This window comes from Mus caroli, chromosome 14, assembly GCF_900094665.2.
Source record: "Mus caroli chromosome 14, CAROLI_EIJ_v1.1, whole genome shotgun sequence".
NCBI classification, from domain to species: Eukaryota; Metazoa; Chordata; class Mammalia; order Rodentia; family Muridae; genus Mus; species Mus caroli.
In genome coordinates, this window is record NC_034583.1 from 7,095,017 (window position 1) to 7,120,151 (window position 25,135).

Genomic DNA, 25,135 nt, shown 5'->3' on the forward strand with positions numbered 1-25,135 from the left:
GGGGAGAGGAGGAGGGGAGAGGGAGATAGATAGATAGAAGACAGAGAAATAGATACTTATTCCATAAGTTCTGTGACTATAGAGAACCCTGTCTAATACAGTTCCCTAACTGTGAGTTTTTCTCCATATTTACAGGACCAGGTATGAATTTGCTTCTGTGGAGCTAGCCTTAAATCCAATAGGAAAGTAGTTGTTTATCCCCTGTACATTACTGTGTAGGTCACAGCAGTAGCTGACAGAATTCATAACTGGATAAGACTGTTGATGAGAGGTTACCCCCGAAGCCTCCATAGCAATTTCTAAAGCTGTGACGCTTCCCTCTTCCTCTTCAGGATCAAAGCGATGTTTTCCATGTCCTGTAGTTATAAAGTGTTTCTGTAATGGGTCTTGAGTTCTCATAGACAACCAGCAACAAGGGTAGTAGTGTTGTTTCATTTTGTTTTGTTTTGCAGGGTGTGGGGGGTGGGTGTTGTTTTCTGATACCTCTGTCTAAAAACTCATCATCCCATATATATCACATACAAGCAAATACAAAATTTGTTATGGTATAAATTATTCTACGGTATATTAGTGACATTGTAAGAAATATTGCACTCTCAAATGAACAGTGTGGTAGAAATGATTTTATCTAAATGGATGGTTCATTTTACCTGATCATTTGATCTTAAGAGAGAAAGTACATTGCACATGCTAGTTAACAATCTTATTTTTAAAAGTGAAAAGTTGAAACTATAAGTCAAAAATATATTAAATATACCTAGCCTGAGCATTTTAGTTTAGAAACAGTGTACATTAAAACTCAAGCACTGTGCCGGGCGTGGTGATGCACGCCTTTAATCCCAGCGCTTGGGAGGCAGAGGCAGGTGGATTTCTGAGTTCCAGGCCAGCCTGGTCTACAGAGTGAGTTCCAGAACAGCCAGGGCTACACAGAGAAACCCTGTCTCGAAAAACCAAACCAAACCAAACCAAAACAAAACAAAAAAACTCAAGCACTGCTTTCCTGAGTGGGCATCACTACTGCACTATCATAAATATTAAACAGCAGCAGCAGCAAAGCCCCAAAGTAAGCTGACCTAATTTAAGGTGGTGACCTGAACTGTAATACAATTGCTATGAGAAACCTGTTTGAGACTCTGATACCCAGTATATGAAAAAACCACACAATTCTAGTTGAGTTTCCCTGCCTATACCACAAACCTCTTGTTACTCCTGTAGTGTGTTACTCCTATAGTGTATTACTCCTATAGTGTGTTGATCAAACAGGTTTAGAAGCTGCTTTGCCTGGTGCAGTCATTAGTGTCAGCTGTCAAGCTGACAGACCTCAGACCTGGTGTATTACTTTATTCTGTTGCTATGATAAAACACAAAGGCATTCTAAAGAAGGGCTTATTTTGAGCTAAATGATAGTGGCACATGCCTTTAATTCCAGCACTCAGCAGCGGAGCCAGGCTGATCTCTGAGTTCGAGGCCAGCTTGGTCTATAGAGCAAGTTCCAGGACAGCTACAGAAAGAAACCCTGTCTTGAAAAACAAACAGAAAAGATCTCGTTTTGGCATATGATTGGGTCCATAGGGCTAAGAGTCCAGGAGGGTTGGGGACACGTGGCATCTGGGGCAGCAAGCTGAGAGCTTACATAGTGACTGCAAACACCAATAAGCAAGAGGCAAAATGGAAGTAAGGCAAGGCCTTAGGCTCTCAAAGTACACACCCCAGCTCAGTGACGTGCTGCCTCAAGCAAGGACACACCTTCTAGAACTCCACCAAAGAGCATGACCAACCAAGACTAAGTATTCCTAGGTGTGGAGATGTTTCTCTTTCTCTTTTCAACTGCAATATTTGGAAAGAAGGAGCCTCAAGGGAATTGGCCTCCTTTTGATTAGCCTGTGGGCATGTCTGGAGGCATTATCTTGTTTGCTGGCTAATGTAGGAGGGCCCAGCTCATCTCACTGTGCGCAGTGCTAATTTTGGGCAGATAAACTAAGCAAACCAAGAGAAGCGAGATAGTAAGTAGCAGTGTTCTTCCTTAGTGGTCTCTCTGTTAGTTCCTGCCTCCAGTTTCCTGTCTTGAATTCTTGCATGGGATTCTTTGATGATAGTCTGTAACTTTTAAACCAAACAGACTGTTCTATTTCCTCCCCACATTGTTTTTGGTCATTTTATTCCAGCAACAGAAAGCAAACTAGCACATGTGGATTGCCATAGATAGTCATTGTAATGTCATAGATAGTCATTGTAATGTCACTGTTACTTCAGTGATGTTTTGACTTGGAAATAGCTGTCAGCTGAGAGTTGTGCTACTGGAGTTTGAAGCCCATTTGGAAATGGTAGGAGCGGGAAAGATTGTCTATAGCAGATGGGCACTACTGTTGGTTAAGTGGTAGAGATTATGAGGGCTAAGTGTCCAGAAACACTCACATAACTCCAGTTCCAACAGCTCCTCTGGCCTCCACAAGCCACACACACACACACACACACACACACACACACACACACACACGTGGGCTCAAGCAGAACACTCATACATACAATTAATCTAAAATTAAAAATAAAACCAAAAACCTGGAGTTTATGTGGCTTTTGGTAAGAAGGATGCATGTTGCATTTAATAGAAGTTTGGAAAACACTGAGGAGTAGTGAGCCCTATCTCATAAACCCTATTTTTCAGCCCGTGCAAATTTTAACTTACTTAGTCATGGTTAATAGTCGTTGAAGTGTTAGCCTAGTCTCTAGCATAGGCAGCACAGGCTTGAAAACTAGATTGCACATATTCTCACACAGTAAAGGGAGCTCACAGAAGTCTGGGTGCTCTGGAAAGGCCTCAACTGCCTCAGACCGGATCCATCATAATCTCTGAGAGAAGCAGTAGCATGCAAAGAAGTTGATTGATCCCAGTCATATTTATTACATTATACTTGGGGTTTGTTGTGTGTGTACTTGCGCTCTAGTCCTGTGTCTTCCCCCACACTGCCCTCTTGCTGCCTCCATCTCTCCCCATACACCTCATGACATCCATCCTGTTGGCTCTCCTTCTCTGAAATACATGAGCCATTTCACTGTCCTTTCTTATTTCTTTCTCCTCATTCCTGTAGACTTCTTCCTCTCTCAGAGTCTTCCCTCCCTCCCTCCTTTCCTCGCTCCCTTCCTTCCTCCTCCCCTCCGTGGCTGAGGCCTCCTTCACCTCTCCCAAGCCTGGGCTTACAGCTTACGTATGACCATGCTCAGGCTCATGAGACCTTTGACAGCTCTTTGAGTCATTTCAGTGTAGTCAAGGTGTAGCCAAGAACCCCTGTGCTACTGTCATTTGGAAAAACTTACCAGAGGAAAAGCTGTACCAATCTTAATAATGTTAACTGAAGACCTGAATTGTGGATAATAGACAGGGCTCCTGGAAATCTTGCCTATCTTGGGCAGCTGGCAAATTTATGACATAGCTTACCAATAGTTACTGAAGTGTGCTGAAACACTCGGGCACATGTTCAAGGCATTTTAGAATAACAAGAGACAAGCTAAATTTTGACTGGTCTCTTTGACTTTTTAAAAAAATTAATCAAATAGTTTTATAGTGCTAGGAGCTGACGCCAGAACCTCAAACATAGTACAACTGCATTTTCTTATTTTTAACTTGTGTGTGTGTGTGTTTGTGTTTGTGTGTGTATGTGTATGTGTCTGTGTGTGTGTGTGTCTGTGTGTGTGTCTGTCCGTCTCTGTCTGTGACTGCATGTGGTGCTGGGTTGGGGCACTATGCAGTTAGGACTGGTTAGGACTGGTGTCTACTCATTATTAGCACAGACTGGCTTTCAAACTTCTTCAGGCTCCTGAGTATGAGGACCAAGCAGGGAAACTGAGTTTTGAACAAAACAATCGAGGTACCAAATAGAAGAAAATATTAAACTGAAATTCCTGGCACACAGTTTTATATGATGGGTGGGGTTCAGGGTAAGGAACCACTTTCAGGTGGTTTTCTATTTGGCTCTTAACTTGACGGTAGCCTCCATGGTGTTGATTTGGAGAATATGGATTTTTTTTTTGTCCGTAGCATCATTTGCTGTGGTGGGAACCTGTCCCTGAAGTGTGTGACAAAGACTACAGAAGTACTGGCCTTTCGAGTAAGGTTCTAGAGTCACTGAGAGTTTCTCAACAGTGAAAAGAAGATTCGGAAATTAGTTATTCCAATGGTGCTTCTAGCTGTTGACTCTAACATGATTAATGTTTTAAGTGTCCATACGGTTTTCCATAGTGTGATAATGATGGTTTGCAAATCTTGTAAAGCCTTAAAGTGTGATTTTAAATTCTGAGTTCAGAGCTGCTATGTTCTCAAACAGCATTATCAAATGACTAACTCAATTCTTATGGTGGTGTTTTCAGCAAGCTCTTGATTTATGTTCATTTGCATCTGCTCTCAGACCTTATTCTCAGGTAGTAAGAGTTGTTCTCAGTTACCCCTTGTAGTCTGTACTTACCCATACATTATTTCCTGGTTTCAAAAGAAGAAGGAAAATCAACAGATCTACCTCTTTGTGGTGTTTTTGTCTTGAGCCTTTGCCGCCTGAGTGTGAAGCAGAGTTATGCCATCTGTAGTGAGCTGAGATTATTTTTTAAAAGGCAGGAGGGGTTTGAAATGACCCGAAAAGTTTAACAGGTTCTTAGGGAATGCTAAAATGGTCCTAGAAACGTTCTTCCTTGGTGTCACAATTTGGCCGATGGGTCTGTTTCTTAAACAGTTTTTTTAGTCTGAGAATTAGAGAGTTGTTGTGCTAGAAAGAATGAAGGCATACCAGGCAGTAATGCCTTCATTCTGCCAACTAGCAGAACTACAAATGAGTAGGTAATTTTCTTGGTGTGAATTGTTCTATCTAAAACAACAGGACATTTTACTCATGTTTAATGCTTGTTTAATTTCTGAATGGGTTTATATGATAAACCTCCTGATGTTGATAGACACTGGAATCAGAAAGACCAGTTGCTACATACTGTAACTAAGTTGTCTTTTAGGCCTACATAAGGCTTTCTTCAAGCGGCAGTGGTGTAATCCCAGTACTGAGGAGACAGAAGCAGGGTATCTGTGTTAGTTTGAGGCCAGTCTTGGTTGTAGAGCAAGTTCCAGTTCAGCCAAGGCCACACAGAGGAACTGTGTGTCAAAAAACACAACAAAGCAAACAAACAAACAAAATAGAAATGTGCTGGATTTAGAGCATGCTTTTCTTAGCTATGTGTTTTAACCGAAATGCGTTGGTTAGTTGCAGGGAACAACAGCCTCAGCTTTCCATTCAGGAATTGCCTGAAACATGTTCTTTTTTGTCTTTGTTTTCTGTTTCAGAAAGAAGACATAGCTCATCTAGCAAGCCTGCCTTGGCTGTTCCTCACACTTCAGTATTTTCCCTCTTCCCTTCTCTGTCCAAAAGCAAAGGCGGTGGTGCTGGTGGAAGCAGCCGGCCTCCCAGTGGAGGGGTCCTTTGCGCATCCTCAAGCTCCAAGTTACTCAGATTGCCCAAAGAGAAACTTCCACTCAGGGGAAACATGAAGCCCATGCATCCCGTGCAACAGACTAAAGCGCCCCACGGACGAGTGTAAGTGCGGCCATGTGGGTTGTAGGCTTCCCTTAGCTGTCAGGGTGAGTCAGTCCTGTGGGAGAGCATCCAAGAACTCCAGAGTCATTGGAGAGTTCACTCGAGTGGTTCAAGAACACTGGGAGCCCTTTTCCTTTCCCTACCTCAGGTTGGAAGCTACGTAAGTTATCACTATTAATAAGGCTAGCAATATCTATTGATCCTTTCCTGTGTGAGTTATTGAAACAGCTTTATCTGTCTGTGATGCCACAGCACCCCTGTGAGTCTGTATTGTTGCCCCTTTTTCACATGGGAAGGAAGCCTACTATGTGCAGGTGCTTTATGAGGTCTTTGGTCACAGAGGTCTGGGTTTGAATCCTACTTCTATTGTCTTCCTGCTGGAAGTGAGGCACTAGGTCTCCAGGAGCCTAAGTCACAGCAGTGAGGGGGAAAGACTAGAAGGAGTCTCATTTCCATGCTTTCTTTGACTAGCTTCTAAAGTGGGTCTGGAGCTAGGAGCTTTTTTGAGGTCACGTGGAAGAAGAGCAGTATACTGTGGTTGAAGTTTATCTTGCTTTGTCATGATACCTCGCAACCTGATGGCAAGTAGTGTTTCCTTGGCCTGCTTCCCTTTTCGGGGGAGAATATGCTGTCCATTTTATCCCCCATGTCTCATAACCTTGGTTATCTCAGAAAACAGTTGGGTACCTGCTACTACACAAGGACTTTGCCACCGGGGTGAGGTGAGAGGGGTTTGCAGTGTCTGGGTTGCTGTAAGGCTATTCCAGGATTAGCTCTTCAGTGCACTCTGTTCTGGTTGCTGAGCCCCCAGCCCCTGCTTATTGAGAACGAGCACAGGAAACCTGGCTTTCACTTGTCTGAAAGCCACAGAAACAGCAGGGCAGTGTTGAAGTCACTTGGCAGTTTAACAGCTATTAGAGTACAGACTGCACTAGAGTTTGCAAGCACTTATCCAAGCATCCACTGTCAAGTGAAGGCTCAGCAGGGACTAAGTGAAGCCTTAGGGTTTTGCTGACATCACTTCTACTAGGCAAAATAACAGTGTCAGTAAGATCATAAGAGAAGTTGCTTTGTTAGTGGCATGGGTCTTCCTGCTTATCAACTGGTTGCCGGTTGCCTCTGTCCTATGCTGGTGTCATAGAAGCCTGTGTTGAGGGATTGGAGAGCCCAAATGGTGACACAGGATGTACTGACTCAAGGCTTACTTGTTGGCAGCAGCAGACTGGTTTCAGGGGACATTCAGTGCTGTGTTAGGTGTCTGCATTTAAGTTCTCAGAGGGCTTCCGTGACTCATACTCTCCTTGTTTAATAATTTCTTTCATTAACATGATGGCTCTTTTGAGGAATTCTTCTGGGATTCTGTGGCATCATCTTGGTCCTTCTAGATCTCTTCATGCTTTGCTTTTTGTAGAAACTGCATTGACTGTGAGGCCTAAGTTTCCAACAGGATAAAAGAGGTCAGGTTTATACACTGGGTTTTTTGTACAAACTTGGCTCGATGTGAACTCTGCAAGCTTTTCTTAGTGGTTCAAACAAAATGTCAAAGACCTTCCCAGAGCCTGTGCATACTCAGGTAGATCGAGGCTCTGCTCCCATCCCTCTGGAGTAACAGGGCTCTCATTTAATGCATTCCTACTTTCCTGCAACAGCATGACGCCCTCTGTGAAGGTAGAAAAGATGCATCCGAAGATGGATGGCACACTACTGAAATCCACAGTGGGGCCAGCCTGTCCTGCTACTATGAGCTCTGCAGTCAAGCCTGGCCTTAACTGTCCCTCAATACCAAAGCCACCCTTGCCTTCACCTGGACAGATTCTGAATGGCAAAGGGCTTCCTGCAATGCCCACTCTGGAAAAGAAATCTGAAGACAGTTCTAATAACAGGAAATTTTTAAATAAGAGATTATCAGGTAACATCACAGTTCTTTCTCAAAGTTTCTGTGTATAGAAAGTTGGGTGTATAGATTGGAGTTTTTTTATTAGTTATTTTCTTTATTTAAATTTCAAATGTTGTCCTCTTTCCTAGTTTCCCCTCTGAAAATCCCCTATCCCTCCCCCCTCTCCCTGCTCATCAACCCACCCACTCCTGCTTCCTGACCCTGGCATTCCCCTATACTGGGGCATAGAACCTTTGCAGGACCAAGGGTCTCTCCTCCCATTTATGACCAACTTAAAGCTAGTTGACTTGAGCCATGGGAAGAGGTTCCTTCATGGTGGACCTGTCTTGTGGTTTTAAAGAGCACACTTGCTTTTGTGTATACTCACCTTCTGTATGGAAATCTGTTCCTCATGATTTTTCTGAATATAGATACCCTTTTGCTAAATACATAAGCAAATATTGTTCTAGTTATCAGATAGTTCTCTCCAACGAGGATAATGTTTACTGCAATACTCACACCTCCTCTACAGTGTATTCATTAATAATATGGCACATTATATTCTGGCTATAATTTGCACGTCCTGAGATTCCTCTTATTTAAAAAGTACAGTATGTCCACTGCAATAATGTTTGTATGCTTCTGACAGAAAGAGAGTTTGATCCTGACATCCACTGTGGGGTCATTGATCTGGACACCAAGAAGCCCTGCACCAGGTCTTTGACTTGCAAGGTAGGTGCCTCCTGAAGGCAGAGGTGAAGGCTGTTGTGTACAGGGTTGTTGACAGTACCATACCATTCACACATCTGTCTGATCCATTGTGGAGCCAGTGCTTGCTGCCTCCCCTGGGTTGCGTAAATTACTTAACCTGTTTGTGATGAAAAAACTCAATTTTACAAAACATGGTGTGAGTTAGCATAACTTGTACCTGTGAGCGAGGCTTTGCTTTTATTTTTTTATTAATTTATTTTTTTGTGCATGCCTTTGTGTCTGAGCACCACAGCATAACATTGAGAGACAAGAACATCTTGGAAGAGTCTGATAATTAGTTTTCCAACACCATTTTTAGGTGACCTTACTGGTTTTTGCTTGTTTCTTTATTTTTTCTTTCTCCTTCTCTTTTGGGTGTGTTTAGCTCATGTGAAGTCAGAGGATAACAGAAGTTGGCCACTTTCTTCATTAGGGTTTCATTGTTGTGAAGAGGCACCGTGACCATGGCAACTCTTATGAAGGAATCATTTAACTTTGATTAGGTTATAGTCTTACTTCATTATCAACATCACGGGAAGCATGGCAGTATCTAGGCAGACATGTTGCTAGGGAAGGAGCTGAGAGTTCTACATTTTGATCCAAAGATAGGCAGAAAGAAATGGTCTTCCAATGGCACCCAGGAGGAGCTTGAGCATAGGACCTCAAAGCCCACCCCCACAGTGACACACTTCTCCAACAAGGCCACACCTCCTAATGTTGCACTTCTCATGGGCCAAGCAAACTCATAGAGTCTATGGGGCCAAACCTATTCAAACTACCACATTGCCACCATTTGGCTTCTGAGTATCAAACTGAGTCATCAGACCTGATGCCCTTTTCCATCAAGCTCTCTGACTGGCCCAAGTGATTTTATTTTAACTTAGATTTCAGTTCTAATTATTGTGAACAGCTTTTTGCAGCAGTGGGACTTTGAAATGTGGTCTTTCTGCTCAGGTTGCTCTTGGGTTGCTGGGCTCAAGATATCTTCATGAGTATCAGGAATGCTGGCCTGCAGCTACCATTCCCATCACAACAGGACATTCAGAAGTTCTAGGAAATGTTAAACCTTTAAATGTCTAAATTTTCAAAAAAATCATAAGCTGTTTTCTCATTAGGAATATATAGCTTGGATATCCTGATACTTGCATTCTCTCTTGGGTTGATGGGTACCTTTGACTGAGTCCAAATCCATGCTCAGATCTCTCAAAAAAGCTCATGCCTCAGAAACAACTGTTCTTTTGTGGAGTACTATTTGAGTAATGCAGTTGTATATTGATGTTGGGTCTGTCACAGTGTGAGCTGTGATTAAACACACTTATGAAAGTGTTCCTTACCTACATTCGACATTTCCCTCATGTCTGTCCCTCCTGCTTTCATGGCTGTTCGTAACGTGGGTTGCCAAGAAATATGTTACTTATTTACCTAAGATTTGTTTTAAAACGAGTCATGAAGCAGATGGTGAGGCAGAATTCTTCCTTTCTTTTATATTTGCACTGTGGTTAGACCACCTGACCTTTTCCTAGTATTTCCAAGTGTAGAAATTTCCAAGTGTTGTTGACTGTTGGCACTCTGCTGTTCAGCACACATCTGGAACTTAACTCATCTTAACTGAAGTTCTGTGTCTATCAATGTTACTTCCCTGCTATCTCCATGACCTAAATAACTACTGTTCTCTTCTTGAGTTTTGTGAGTTTGAATGTTTTCTATTGCACATGTTGGGGAATCACGAAGTAACTGTATTTCTATGGCTAGTTTCTTTCAGCTTACATTGGAAGAAATTCAGTATTTCATTCTGTTGAAAGGCTGAATAATATCCCACTGCAAACATGTACCATATTTCCGTTATCTACTCATCTGGTATTGGACTGTTTGCTCATTTCCATATCTTTGTGAATATCACCTTGATGAACATAGGAGTGCTAAGATCCCTCCCTGCAAGGCCTCGATTTCATTTATTTTCATAACTACCCAGACTGCCGGAGAGTATGGAGTACAGAATCCGTAGTTTCATTCATTCTCTCTGTGCCTTCCTTGCTAGGTGACCTACTTTTGTATAGCTATATGCCACCATCTTCCTTTTTTAGAGAGTGTCTGTTGTTCTGTGTTAAGGATGCCATCGTTATTGTTAGCATGGTGCTAAGCTTATTGTTACATTCATTGTGTCTTTAGCCCCTGTTGTCATCAGTTCAGCATGAGACTGGTAGAAAATGCAACTTCCAGTTAGGCCTTGTCTTAGTTAGGGTTTTACTGCTGTGAACAGACACCATGATTAAGGCAACTCTTATAAAGGACAACATTAAATTGGATCTGGCTTACAGGTTCAGAAGTTCAGTCCATTATCATCAAGATGGGAGCATGGCAGCCTCCAGATAGGCATGGTACAGGAGGAGCTGTAAGTTCTACATCTTCATCTGAAGGCAGCTAGGAGAAGACTGGCTTCCAGGCAGCCTGAAGTAGGGTCTCAAAGCCCTACAGTGACATCCTACTCCAACAAGGCCACACCTGCAAACAGTGCTACTCCCTGAGCTAGGCGTACTCCACCTCCACAGACCTGCACTTTGACAGGCACTTTACTGTCTCCCACTGTCTGTATGTTCTCATTTTCGTTTTGGCCCAGTACTGCAAGTTACATAGGACACAGCATGCCTGAAGACTCTACCTCCATGCCTACAAGTTGATGCCAGACTAATGTGACTCTATGCACGGGAATTTGTTCTTAAAACTCTAGGCACAAGCCTTATTTGAAGTACCATAAGATACAGAGTTTAATACAATCAATGCATGTTTTCTAGCCTCATGGACCTTATAGTCTGATACAGAAAACAAAGATTTGGTTACTCATTAGTATAATCACTACTATATAATGTATTACTACTGATGGTTTACAGACAGGAAAAGACTTGACTTATAAAGGCCTATTGTATGAAGGTTGGAAGGCCTCACAGCCATAGAAACATAGATTCTGATTTATGTTGGCAGTGAGGGGGTCAGAGGAAATAAGATGCCAAGGCAGGTGAACAGAAGGAGGGGAAGGCAGGTAGTGCATATACTCAAGGAGCAGAGGGCAGCAAGCAGGGGCCACAGAGGGCATGAGTCTCCTCACAGCCAATGAACACAGTCATCTTTCTTGGTGCCTAAAGCAACCTCAGCAGAGTTGTGATTGCCAAGGGTGGAAGGTGGTTACCACCTTTCTATCTGGAGGATGCTTCAGAGCTCCATGGAAACCCTGTTTACTCTTTAGACAGGGCTGCTACAGCATCGTCTCCTTCTGCATTTGGCTTTACTATGCTAAGCAACAAAGGATGTTCAAATAGCAGCAGACGTTTGTCCATCGCCCTAGGGAGACAGATACTACCAGTATTTGTACATTCATTCTTTCTACATTGGTGGGCCATTGTTTTTGTATGCCTTTTAAAATCCTCTCTGTGTATGGGTGTTTTGTTTGGATTTGTGTGTGTACACTGCACCCATGGTGTCTATAAGAAGGTGTCAGATCTCATGGGACTGGAGTTTCCAGTGATTGCGAGCTACTATGTGAGTGCTGGGAATAGAGCCAGAGTCCTCTGGAAGAGCAGCCAATGCCGCTTAACATCTGAATCACCTCTGCAGCAAAGGTCTTTATGTGCTTTTTGGTTAAAGCTTTACTAAGTGTCAAATATTCTTCTAGGATTCTGGTTCAATAATGAACAAAATAAAGTTCTTTATTTTCATATAAATTGCTTTCTTATAAATATATTACATATTACCAGAAATTGAAATTGAGAAGTAACTTAATGTGTGCCAGAGTAGATCCCAGCAGACTTCATCTGCAGTCAGTCATCTGAGGTCCTATGAAAGCTGGAGGAATAACTTCCCTGTATGCAACTTGGATTTGTTGCTACCATGCTGTGTAGAGCCTATTTGTTAAAAGGAATGCAAGGAGTCATGAATACATACACAGAAACTACCAAGCTTGGAATTCTGTAACCTAAAAGAAAGATGGACATGTTTAGATAATTCAGTGTAGTCAGAAAGGCCATGGGGCTCTTGGAGTTAATGGAGTCATGTGCTTCTGAGATTGCCATCTTCTGCCGGCTGTTGTACAGACCCAAGGGCAGCAGTGTTCGCACGCAGTCTACTGCGGAGAGGAACCGGACTGACTGTGCAGGATGATGTTACTGTGGTTGTACTTGATAGTCAGTGAGATGGACTTCTTCTGATCACTTTGTCTGCTGATGGGAATAGCAGTGGGCCTTCGGTATGTGCTCCTGGGGTTGCTGGGCTGCACTGCCCTGCCAGAGCACCTACCTGCCTTGAGTGGCTTTCAGCTTTCTGTAACTTGATTCCAAACTTTCTGACTTCTTCAAGGCATTGCATTCACATGCAGATACTCATATACACGTACATGGATATGAATTGAATGTAAAATTAATATTTAAAAATGCCAGTGACTCTCAAATCCATTTGACATAGAGATGTTTTCTTGTAAGATGTGACCAAGAGTTGCCTCACAGCAGAATCAACACTCGTCCGTCCGTGTGCCCGCTTCCTATGTCAGAAATTACACTGACTAGACAAACAGAGCTCAATAGTTTTCAGGTATTTACTGCATTTCTGTCTCTTCTTGTCTATGGTTCTTTTTCTTTCTGCCTTGAGTTCCGTTTCTCAAGTCTTTCCTGGCTTCCTAAGACTGTCTCTACAATACTCTGAGCTCCCATCTCTCTTTACACCTACTTCATTAGAATAGAGAAAAGCAGTTATGTTTAATTTTTGTTCTCAGTTACTAAAAGAATACTTTACCAATATGTGATTTTAAATTAATAATCACAATTTTATTTTATTTTACTTTTATTTATTTGTTTATTTTGGTTTTTCGAGACAGGGTTTCTCTGTATAGCCCTGGCTGTCCTGGAACTCACTTTGTAGACCAGGCTGGCCTCGAACTCAGAAATCCACCTGCCTCTGCCTCCCGAGTGCTGGGATTAAAGGCCTGCGCCACCACGCCCGGCCCTCCAGGTTGCTTTTTAAATGGGGAGATGTTTGGGGATATACAGCACTTTAAACTTACAGTGACACTGCTTGGTCTTGTTTGTGTGTGTTGGTCTTTGTAGACACATTCCTTAACGCAGCGGAGAGCTGTTCAGGGTAGAAGAAAACGATTTGATGTGTTATTAGCTGAGCACAAAAACAAAGCCAGGGAGAAGGAGCTGATTCGCCATCCAGACTCTCAGCAACTACCACATCCACTCAGGGACCCGCATCCCACCCCTCCTCGGACGCCACAGGAGCCACACCTTCCTGCCGAGTCAAAGCCTTTCTTAGCTAGTAAACCGAAACCTCACACCCCTAGTCTTCCAAGGTAAGACTCCAGCCCTGTGCGATGTGTGCGAATGAAAGCTGCCACGGAGGAGGTTGTGCTGTCTGTTCTGAGCGCTGCTGCATTGTTCACTCACTCAGGCCTCCAGGCTGCCCAGCTCAGCAAGGAGGAAGTACCCCCATTGACCCTCCTCCAGGCCAGGAGTCTCCACACCCGCCCTTGCCTGCCACTGAGCCAGCTTCTCGGTTATCCAGTGAGGAGGGTGAAGGCGATGACAGAGAAGAGTCTGTTGAGAAACTGGACTGTCACTATTCAGGTCGTCACCCTCAGCCAGCATCGGTGAGCTGTGCATCCCCCTGCATCCACCTGCAGTGGCCTCCTCATTGAACCTCTCGCATGGGCAGGGCACTGACGGATGCAGAGACCTGGCTGTGGCTGTGCATGTAGCACCTCTGTACCTCACATACTTTTTCTTCTCTTCCCCAAAACTGTCGCTGGAACTGCTCTTGCCATGATGTGTAACTTCTGGCACTTGAGGCATTTTGGCCCTTCCTTTTCTCTGGTGTTTCGTTCCTTTCTTGAACATGAAAGAACCTGGACCTCTGTGCTGGCAGTAGAGGTGACACACATATACTCTGTTCTCTTTCAGTTTTGCACATTTGGGAGCCGGCAGATTGGAAGAGGTTATTATGTGTTTGACTCCAGGTGGAACCGGCTTCGCTGTGCCCTCAACCTCATGGTAGAGAAGCATTTGAATGCACAGCTATGGAAGTAAGTGTCTTCTGTTGGGTGGCATGGGCATGAGCTGACCTGCCCCAATAATGTATTTTCTTGATTGCCTCAAGGTGTGTTTTTAAGACTATGTGACATGCTTCTCTCCATGGGAAACGGCCATTGGCTAAGTGTAGAAAGAAGGCACCTACTCTTTAATGCCTTCATTTACCCTCTCAGTGACTGCGTCTTGTTCTGGGTACAAGAGTTCGGTTGAAAGGACTCCATGTGTACAGACCTCATCATATGTAGGGAAATAAAAATCTGAAAGAAGAAAGTTACTGGAATAATAATAATAATAATAAAAAAAAAACAGTCGTCACTGCTACCTTCTGGGAGCTAGATACATGCTAGAGACCACTATTCCCACAAGCCTTTGCTACTTGACTATAATTACCCTTTTCTCCTTGTTATTTTTTAGTCACACAACAGGTTAGCGGTGGAGCCACTAGGTTCTGTTTCCAAAGAGAGCTGAGATGGACAAACAACAGGCTATTGATTCACAGAAAGCTTTTCTGAGCTGAATGGGTCTGGAAGAGCTGTCACTAGGGAGTGAGCAGTATTGAGTTTCAGGAGGAGAAACCAGTGTGTACCTAGTCAGAAAAGATGATGACTGAGAGAAAAAGTAAGTATATGACAAAACCCAGAAGACCAGGAGGTACTGGCACTCTTGGGTGCAGTAGCAGTAACTTGGGTAACATTTTAAGGAGAAGAGTTGGGAGCTTGGAGCAACTTCCCACCTTGGAGGTTTTGGTTTTTGATATGCTGGGATGGAATGCAGGGTCTTGGGCAGAATAGCTAAGTATTCTATCACTTAGCTGTATCATCCCCACCTGTGAAACATCTTGTATAGTATTGTGTATCCTAGTGTTTACTAAATAGATTATAAGAAATAGAAGGGATCCTTGGCCACAAAACTTGAATTCAGCATTTCAAGTAAGCTCATTTTTATACAACACTTCTCGAACACATTTTGCAACTGTCAAAGCAGGAGATATTTTCGTATACGGAAGATCATTTCTAAAGCTCTTTCGCCCAGGAATGTCTTTTAAAAGAATATTTTGGGAAAGCTTGTGTTCAGTGAGATATTTGATTCCAGGGGACTCTCAAGTCCTCCCCTGTCCATCCAAGAACCACCCCTGCCCAGTACCTCTAGAGTGGGCATAGTGAGGCCATTTGCTTTCATGGTTTGGCTTCCTGCTAGTCAGATACAAATGGTTGGTGCCTTACTGTCTAGTGCAGAAGCTTTATTTCCATGACTGTTGACAGGACCTGGGTCTGTGCACTTGGCAGGTAGGACTTAGGGCAGCAGCATGGGTCTGCTTCCTTCCTTCTGCTTTCCCCTTGATGTGGGGACAGTGCTCCTTCCTGCACTGGGACCCTCCCTGCTCTGATAAGCCATCCATAGTCAGTGGTGGAGCAGAAGTGGTTTTGGTTCCTAGTGGCTTGTGTAGACAAATGCCGTGAACTTCTGGAAAAGCAGGTTTCCGAGGTTGATTGGGCTGCCTGCTCTGGCATGCTCTGTCAAGGATGACCACCTCCTTATCCACCCCCTGCTCAGTAGCATGATCTCTCTGGCTTATGTGTTTAAGCCCCCGTCTTGTCATGAGGCCACAAATGACCTTGATTTTATGCTTTCCCAGTATCTACCTCTTGGGTGCTGGGATTGCAGGCACACCATGGCTGGTTTTATGTGGTGCTGTGGGTCAAACACCCAGCTTTATGTATGCTTTGCCCAACTGAGTTACATACATCTCTAGCTCCATGGCCTGTTTTTAAAAATCATTGCAGCAATGGGGAAGATGTGTGTTTCAGTGATGAGCAGATACAACAGTCTTGAGGCAGGCACATAGGCATATGGATTGGGACACAGCTCTCCCAGACAGGAGTAAGTTGATTTCTAGGCAGCTTGTCCCCACAGACCTTCATATACTGGGTGAGCTTAGCATCTTTCACCCAGACAGGAACTGCTCTATTTAAAGCAGCATTCTTGTCCCGTTACTCTTTAGTTGCGTATTCCAGTAAGCGGGTGTCAGTAGAGGCAGAAGGTGAACCTAAAACCCGCCCCTGTAGCTCCTGGGTACTCTGCACAATTGTGCAGTTTGACCAATGCTTTTTCTGGAGCATTGCTGTGACTCAAAAGCCATCTCAAGCTCCTGTGACTTCTGTGCACCCTAGCCCTGTACTGGTCTGGGAATGGACTGGGGTGTCACCGAAAGGTATTTTTACAGTTCAGAATGTCAGTTCCCCTGTCTCCACATAGAGTACTCTGTTATTTTCTTGAATATATTTACTTAGCTTTTTAGAGCCTTTAAAAAGAAATAGCAGTTATATCGTTTCAAGAGGTTCAGATACTGCCTGTGGAGGAAGAATTAACCCCCAGGATTTCAGACAGCCTGGTTTTTAAATCTCAGCCTCACAAGCCACCCAGTGTCCATCGTCAGTTACTGCATCTAGTAAGCAACCTACTCTTGTGTCCCACGATCCACCTAGTGGCCATAGTCGGAACTGCATTCAGTTAGCAACCTACTCTTGAGAGCTAGCCTAGGTACTTTGTGCAGATACTGATTCTAGGAATTCACATTGTTACAAACCTCTCAAGCAATGCTTGTGTGTCTCACAAGGATAGAGCCAGGCTTCTTAGCGTGGGATCCACATTGCAGTCTGTTAGAGAGATCTGAAAATTGACTAACGTCTGTGTACTCTCCTGAAATTTCCTGTATCATAAGGATCATTACTTGGCTCCCGAGATGGCATCGTAAAGCTTCGAGTGGTTGGGATCATGGCCTGCACCCTCTGTCCAGCTGTTACCACCTGAGTTTTAATGCTACTATCAGGCTTACTAGGTTTTCTTGTTCTTTTATGCTGTCACGTTTTTAAAAAAAAAAAATGTTTTTTTTAAACTCAGAGTTAAAATAAAAGGGAGATCTCCTGTGTTTGACTCTCCAAATAGGTTTCTCATCCTGTACTGAGTACTTTGCCCAGGCATTATGAACAAAATACTTTGTTATAACACTCAAACAAGTCTCCTTTGGATTTGTGTCCTGTGCAGTGTCCTGGCCGGTAGTCACAATCTGCCTGTTGATGAAGTAACTTGTTCTTGCTTGAATCCTTACAGTGTTTGGATACTAGATTCTAGGCCTTATGGGTAAATGGTACATAAGACGTCTGTTACAACATCTGCAAAGGAGTAGATGATTTACAGTCACATATGAAAAGTCATTTCCAGGTCTACAAAGTCTATCACCAGGGGCCTTAGACAGATTTAAGCAAGGCATGGTGATCAATGCAGACTTCTTCAAGTGATGAGTTGAGAGTTCTTTCATTGTGGCTTGTGCTTGAGGCTTAAGAAAGAGTGCTTGCTAATTGTCAGCAGTGGAGGTCTGAAGCTAGGGTTGTAGCGTGTGAACTATACATACAGAGAGATTGCTTCCACGGTCCCCAGGAAGCATAAAGAACTGGAAGGAACGATACATCAGGACTGAGTCTGTGTTTTAGATGATCTTGGTGAGAATATGTTTCTCAATACCAAATATAAAGGGGTGCCCATCTAAAACCGTTTATGGCAGCTGTGATTATGGGAAGGAAGCATGTGTGACCAGCTTTGGTAATTATCACCCATCATATCTCCTTTTTACAGGAAAATCCCACCAGTGCCCTGTACCACACCACCTGTTTCTGCCCGTGTTCCTCACCGGACAAATTCTGTGCCGACATCACAAGGTGGGATCAGCTACTTAGCAGCAACCACTGTCTCCGCGCCTCCAGTCCTGCTGTCATCCACCTGCATCTCCCCAAATAGCAAATCGGTACCAGCTCATGGAACCACGCTAAATGCACAGCCTGCTGGTTCTGGGGCGATGGATCCTGTGTGCAGTATGCAACCCAGACAAGTGTCAGCTTCATCCTCATCCCCCTCCACGCCCTCGGGCCTCTCTTCAGTCCCCTCTTCCCCGCTGTCCAGAAAGCCTCAGAAATTGAAACCTAGCAAGTCTGTAAGGCCCAAGGAGTCCTCTGCTCTCAGCACTAACTGTCACAATGCCAGTAGCAGTACCAGTGGTGGCTCAGGAAAGAAACGCAAAAACAGTTCCCCACTGTTAGTTCATTCTTCCTCCTCTTCGTCATCCTCCTCCTCCTCTTCTCATTCCGTGAACTCTTTTAGGAAAAACTGTGTGGCTCACTCTGGGACGCCATACCTGCCAACAGCACCATCTTCCCACAGCATCGGCCTCAACTGTGTGACAAATAAAACACACTCGGTGAGCCTCCGGCATGAGCAGGCGGGGCGGGGTCCCGCTGGTGTGAGCTCTGCAGAGCCCATCAAGAGGATGAGTGTAATGGTGAACAGCAGCGACTCCACTCTCTCTCTCGGCCCATTCATCCACCAGTCTAGTGAACTGCCTCTCAACCCACACTCACACACTCCTCTAGACAAACTCATAGGGAAGAAAAGAAAGTGCTCTCCAGGCTCTAGCACTGTTGGCAACAGTGGCAGCAAACCTACAAAAGTTGCCAAGTTGCCAGCTATGAACAACGTCCACATGAAACACACAGGCACCATCTCAGGGGCACAAGGATTGACGAACAATTCCCTCCTCCATCAGGTAGGAAGTGGACTCTGATCTGGACGTGTTTGTTGCCTCTTTCTTGGGGACCTTGGCCAGTTCTGAAAATTCTGGTTGGGTTGGTTGGTTTGCCTATAATGGATGCCCAGCTTTCGTGGTAATCTTTAACAAAGGAGAGCCCATGTCCGTGTGAAGGGGAATCTCCTCGGAATGTCCAATGCCTTGCAACAGTGTTCCTGAGTAAGCATCAAGCATGAAAGGTTACACAGAGAGGCAATATCCTGATGCTGTTAGAGATGGAGGCAGAGAGCATTGTCTGTCTGCACAGTCATTCCAGGCTGAAGTCAAACTGATCTAGTAAGCAATGACTTAAGACCTAAAAAACTAAAACCCAAAAACCAAAAACAAGAAACGTTAGGATGCTTTTCATCTTGAGCAATTCCAGAGGTTCTGGTTAACTCCCACCCCTTTCTGTTTTCAAGAGTTAGGGAAGAAGGTTTAGTATTGGCGTAGCTGAGGCTTGAAACCTGTTCCGAGTGCGTCCTTAAGAAGACGTGGATCGCGCGTCCCATTAGTAGGAGGTGGCTAATTGGGTTGAGAGTACTCGTCGCTTGCTTGTGCTGTGTCTCGTCTGTTCCTGGCTTTCCGTTGGCTGCTTCTGACTGTCAGTCACACAGTTCTGTGTTCCAGCTTCTTTTGCACCACTTCCAGCTCATCTCTCATCTTGTTATTTCATCCATCAGGATATCTTCTCTCCTTGCTTACGAACAGGAATTGCAGCAGCAGCGCCCCAGAGCCCTGACTTAAAAAGTGAGGCTCTCTTTTATGTTATTTTCCCTTTTCCTCATCCTCAGAATTTAACTGCTTAGGGATTTTTCAGAAAATATGAAGGCACTTCCTAATGTAATTTACTTTTTTTATTATTTATGTAAATCGATGAATTGATTACTGGGGGAGATAGCTACTTACTTTCAAAGTGGCCGCTTGTGTTGGCCTTATTGCAAATACAAACTTTGCTCTCAATGTGTTTTGTAGTTACTCACAGTTATGATTCATATAGCAGAAGTACAAACCCAGCAAGAAACAGTATACTCATCCCTCATAGCTGCCTCTGAATGTAGCATCCTATTGGCCTCAGACCTCACAGGAGAGGGGCAGCATATTGTACCCCACCTTCATGTAGACCGTTACACTTGTGTCCACCTTACTTCTACTCACAGGTAACTAATGAGAATGCTGAAGGTTGAGGTGGTCATTCTAGACAGCAGGGACTAACAGTGCTTAGGGAGGGTAGGGATGGGTAATGTCCCACTGGTATGTAGCAGCTCTTTCCTGTCTTGTCGCCAGTTTAAAGAGAAATTGCAGAGCTGGGCTCACATGTGAATTTTCTCCTTTACCCTCCCCCCACCCCCATTGTAAAAGTCAGCTACAGCTTACGTACCTGTTGGACAATTTGGCTCATGATCCCAAAGTGTTTTCCTTCTGCCTGTTATGATAAGGTTGGAGCTCGTCTCCAAGAAGATCAGGTGGTCTTTAAATTTAGATTCTTAAAATCAATCTCAGCTCAAGATTACATTGTAGAAAGATTTCCTCTGTTGAGGATGTTTTTGTTTTTGTTTTTATTATTATACTTCACAAATCCTAGGAACCCTGTGGCTTCCAATCAGAGGACATATGTGAACCTTACAAGCTGTTTTTCAACTTTATCTGTGAGTGGGAGGAATCTTACAGCTGCATACAAATCTCAGAACTCATGACTTAAAAGCACTTTAAAGAATGCTATCTCTAAAACAGCATGATGGCACATGTATTAAATCCCAGCATTCTAGAGACAGAAGCAAGCAGTTCTCTTAGGGCTACACAGAGAGACCCTGTCAGAAAACAAAATAAACACTTTTTGTAGAGAAGTAGAAATCACAAGTTTGCTATCGCTTGTGGAGAACACTTGTGCTTGGGTTGGCTAGTCTCTGAACAGAGAAGTGAAGTACAGAGCTCACAACATAGCAATGTGTAGCACCTCCCTGACCTGCAAATGCGTTCTTGCTTGGCTTCTGACTTTAATGTACCCCGTGGGAAGGCCAGAGTTCCTTCCCTATGCTGTAAGCAGTGCCTCGGGTTTAGACCACCAGACCCGTGTGTTAGCACATCGAGTTTTGTTCTGAATTGACAACCTAGAATACCTCCAAGGACACAAGTTTAAAAAATGAAAACAAACAAAAAAATCCACCTTAGATTAGAAGGAAACCGGAGGGCTAGACCTCCACACAGCGGCCTCTTGTTGCCCGTTTTTTTTTTTTGTTTGTTTTGTTTTTTTTGTTTTTAAGTGCGTCTTTACAAAGCTTCAGGCTGGTCCTGTGATGGCTTTCCCTGACCCCAGCAGGTCAGGGAACTTAGGTATGGGATGCCCTTGTGTAGAGTCGGGAGCACTGCATCCAGCCACTTACTTACGTATTTCCTCATCCCCTCTGTTTTGAAAGCCAAAGGCACGACCCTGACAGCTGACAGTGCCACTGGAAGGAATAATCCAGACATTTTTGAAGACAAGTTCCACCTCTGCTCAGCACTCTGGACTCCACGATGCCTTTGAGTCTCTTTTTCTAAACTCCTGTGGGCCTTCAGGGTAACCTCTGGCTGTTTGACAAGGATTTCCCGAAGCTGTGTCTGTAGCAGTGAGTACAGGTAAAGAACACTGGATCACGTCAGCCACCGGATTGTTCTCTCAGTGTTAAAGTGCTCTGGACTGCTTGCTTCCCAATCCGGGAGAAGTTTGTGTTTGTATTGTGTTTTGTTTTTTTCATTTGGAGCATATCATGGAGTCACTCTTGAAGTAGATTGGCTGGGGAGGATTGTTTCTGTAGACTTGCCTTCCTCTTTCTTTGCCATCTGTCAGTCAGGATCCAGAAGGTAGACACCTTAACTGGAGACTGAAGGCCTTCCAAGGAAAGGGGAGCGAGCTGCATCCTGAGTAGCCTCCTAGAGGATATCTGGCTTTAGAATTTTTATAGCACTGTTGAAGAATAGAATGCTGAGATGTTTGTTGGTCAGTGCGTCATGACTTAGTAGCCCCGCCCTTTTCAATTAATTTGGGATGAGAAGCTTATCAAGTTCTTCAGATGTAAGGACTGGCTCAAAGCTGCTGGCGCCTGGATGTTAAGTTTAAAGTATCTCAGAAGCTTAGTTTTCATGGTACAAAAGCATGTGTGATAAAAAGAGAGAAAGAAAAAGGAAGAATGAAGAAAAGAAAAATGGAAAGAGAGACAAGGAAAGCAGTTGGTGATGAAAAGCCAACTGGGACACTGGATTCAGGGAGGTGAAAAAATTTTCAAGTGAGGCAAAATTTGTAGGATTTCCAAAGAGCCTGACTTGTCTCACTACTGTGATTGTGTTGAACAGTGTGTCAGATTGGGTCATTGTCTTACTCGGTCTGCTTTTTGAGATTTGCCTTTTTAAAAGTTATTATCATGTCCTTAAAATTTCCAAGGCATTACTCCCACTTCCTCTTTGACTTAGTGTTTGAAGAACTAAGTGTGAGTCTGTGCTTCCAGGCCTGCTGCCGTGTCTGTCCCGGTGTCCCGCCAGTCCAGTCGGTGGTTGTTTGAATGCAGGTGGGCTGAGGTGGGGATCCCCGAGAAAGGATGCGTGCCATGGAGAGAAGCAGCTTGCAGAAGGGAGAGTGTCTACTAGTGCTCGCCCTTCTCTGTTGTGACAGTGACAGCCATCTGTCTTCCTTTAGTGAGGCTTACGCCCTCTTTAAGATTTCTCAGTACCCCACTCCCAAAGAATGTTTAATGTGTTAACACATTGCTTGAAAAGACGTCTGCCAGTGAACTTGGGCATGATTTAGGGCCGGCCACTGTAACACCTCCTGCTCAGAGGACCGAGTTCTCAGGCTTAAGAAGAGTACAGCAGAGTGTCCTACAGGACAGCCCCCAAGGCTAGCCCTGTCCTGGCCAGTGTCTGGGCATAGCCTTTCTTTACAGTTCTTAGATTACAAACTTGAGATTCAGGGAATTTCAGTCAACAGCAGGTAGAATGAGTACGTACTTGGTTACCAGCCTAATAATGTGAATTGCTACATTTACTCTTATTATGTAAGAACACAAACACTTTATGCAGATACTTTAACTGTAAATTAATGGAAATGTCGAATTTTTTAAGGAAGGGAAAACAAAATCTTATTCACTTATTATGCAGTCAGTCAGTGAATGTTTGTTTTAAAGATGATGCTAGAGCAGCTCTGAGGAGAGTGCAGATGGGCCAGTGTGGAAGACTTAGGAGGGTCATCTGATCGCCTCTCCTAGTGCTGGGCAAGGAGGAGAGGGATCCAAACTCACACAGTCATTACTCGATGACAAGTGCAATGGGGTAGGGGGGAGATTTATTTTCAGAGCCGGGGACTTGATGGTTTTAATGATGGAATTTATAGACAGATGTTGTTCCAAAAGATGTGAATAGGAGCCACAATAGGAAGTTTATTCAGAATAAAGTAGATACTTAGGTTAATGAGTGTTATAATTTGATTTCTTAGACTGGGACTTTAATTGAACTTCATTATATCTCCAGGAAACACACAAAGCCTCGGGATTAGGAAAAGCCATTTTTTGGATTTTGCCTGCCACAAACAGACATATTCTAAACAGTGCTACTAAAGTTTAGACTGTTCAAATATTTTATTTTCTCTGACAACTACTTTTTATGATGATGAACAGTTAAGACCATTTAAAATATGGGAGTACAAATATTTTTTTGAATTTAATCTTAACTTGCAAAAAAAAAATTTTGCAGTGCTTGGGTTATTTCTAGACAGACTTCGGTGTCAATTTAAAACCACCATAATTTTTTATATTCTTTCCAATAGAATTCATGACAGCTTCTGCAGTTTTCTTAAACTACAAATAAATAAATAAATAAATAATAAAATAAAAGTGCTGCAATGATGAACAAAGAATTATAAAAAAAACCTACTTTTGTATCTTTATTTTGGAATTTCTTGTTCTATTATAAATATGGAAGTATCCCTATTTCAGAAGACATATTTTGTTAAAAATGAATTGTACATATTTAAATAAGTATTTTTGCACAGGTCTTTTTTTCTGATATCCTGTTTTGGTACAATTGAGATCATCTAGTATTTATTTATTAATTAATAAAAATAAATACCTTTTTATAATTTGAAGTGGTTCACTGCCAAGCCAGTAGTTTAGAACCTGCCTCCTTTACAGTTAAGGGATGCCTCTGTTGTGTGGGAGTCGCTGTCCCTTTTAGTGTCTTGGGAGTGGTTTTATACAGATGAAGCAGGCACGGCTTCTCTGTTGCCTGATTTCCAAATAGACTACATGGAGCTAAGTGACACACTGCTTTTCCTTGTTTAGTGTGTGCGTGAGTGTGTGTGTGTGTGTGCACGCGCGCATGTGTGTGCGAGCGTGCTTATGAGAGAGAGAGAGAGAGAGAGAGAGAGAGAGAGAGAGAGAGAAGGGGGCAGTGAGTGTTCCCGCTCACCCGCTCGCTCTCTGAGCACACCCGTGTTATTAGTATATGATGTGGTTTAAAACTAACGAGGAAACAAACAAAACACACTGAAAGTGCCTGAACCTAGTTTAAGCTCAGACAGACATCTTTAAAGACTTGAATGCTGAGTTGAACTTTTGGAGTTTGCTTTTTCCACCTAAATATTATTTCTTAAAGTTTTAGGGAAGAAGTTAAAAGCCACCAAGACTGGTGATTTTTATAAGGTATTTTAAAATTAAGACCTTTCGGTTCACGGTAATTTAACTGGCAATGGACTACCCAGTGCCACCAAGGGTTATAAACTGTTGTCAGCCAGCAACTGTTTTGTTATTCACAGTTTAAGATAGGATATTTAAAATATTTTGTATTAAAAAACACAAGAAGTACCTCTGAGAACATTGAAAAAAATGTTTTAACTGCTTGTGGACGTTGTACATCGTGGTGCGGAGCCTAGTGCGCGCACTAGGCTCCGCACCACGATGTACAACGTCCACAAGCAGGCAACTGTTTTGTTATTCACAGTTTAAGATAGGATATTTAAAATATTTTGTATTAAAAAACACAAGAAGTACCTCTGAGAACATTGAAAAAAATGTTTTAATTTGAAAAACAAAAAAGTAACTTATAAAGGCAGCTGTCTTCCTGTAAGAGTTCTGTTGCCAATGGACTTCTTCATGTCTCCATTCTGTCCTGGGTTGGGGAAAAGTTAGGCTTTGAAAAATGATTGTTAAAAGTTTTACTGTTTAAGACAGTAATCATTTTTACATCTTACGTAAGACATTGTACCTTTTTCAGATCACTT

At 43.3% G+C, this 25,135-nt stretch overlaps 1 protein-coding gene across 5 annotated transcripts in view; it reads left to right on the top strand.

The window, feature by feature from the left end:
• Positions 1 to 24,740, top strand: part of Atxn7 (ataxin 7) — a 139,036-nt gene extending 114,296 nt beyond the window's left edge. For 3 of the 5 annotated variants that reach the window (XM_029469048.1, XM_029469050.1, XM_029469049.1), the window contains 9 exons: positions 5,318 to 5,567; positions 7,217 to 7,476; positions 8,093 to 8,175; positions 13,284 to 13,531; positions 13,630 to 13,828; positions 14,139 to 14,260; positions 17,901 to 18,864; positions 19,569 to 19,635; positions 21,303 to 24,740. In XM_029469048.1, coding sequence (XP_029324908.1) covers positions 5,318 to 5,567; positions 7,217 to 7,476; positions 8,093 to 8,175; positions 13,284 to 13,531; positions 13,630 to 13,828; positions 14,139 to 14,260; positions 17,901 to 18,864; positions 19,569 to 19,635; positions 21,303 to 21,412 — 2,303 coding nt within the window. In that variant the 3' untranslated portion in view covers positions 21,413 to 24,740. The remainder of the gene's footprint in view (positions 1 to 5,317; positions 5,568 to 7,216; positions 7,477 to 8,092; positions 8,176 to 13,283; positions 13,532 to 13,629; positions 13,829 to 14,138; positions 14,261 to 17,900; positions 18,865 to 19,568; positions 19,636 to 21,302) is intronic. The other 2 variants (XM_029469051.1, XM_021182001.2) reach the window with 1 other exon arrangement.
• The last annotated feature ends 395 nt before the right edge of the window (positions 24,741 to 25,135 follow it).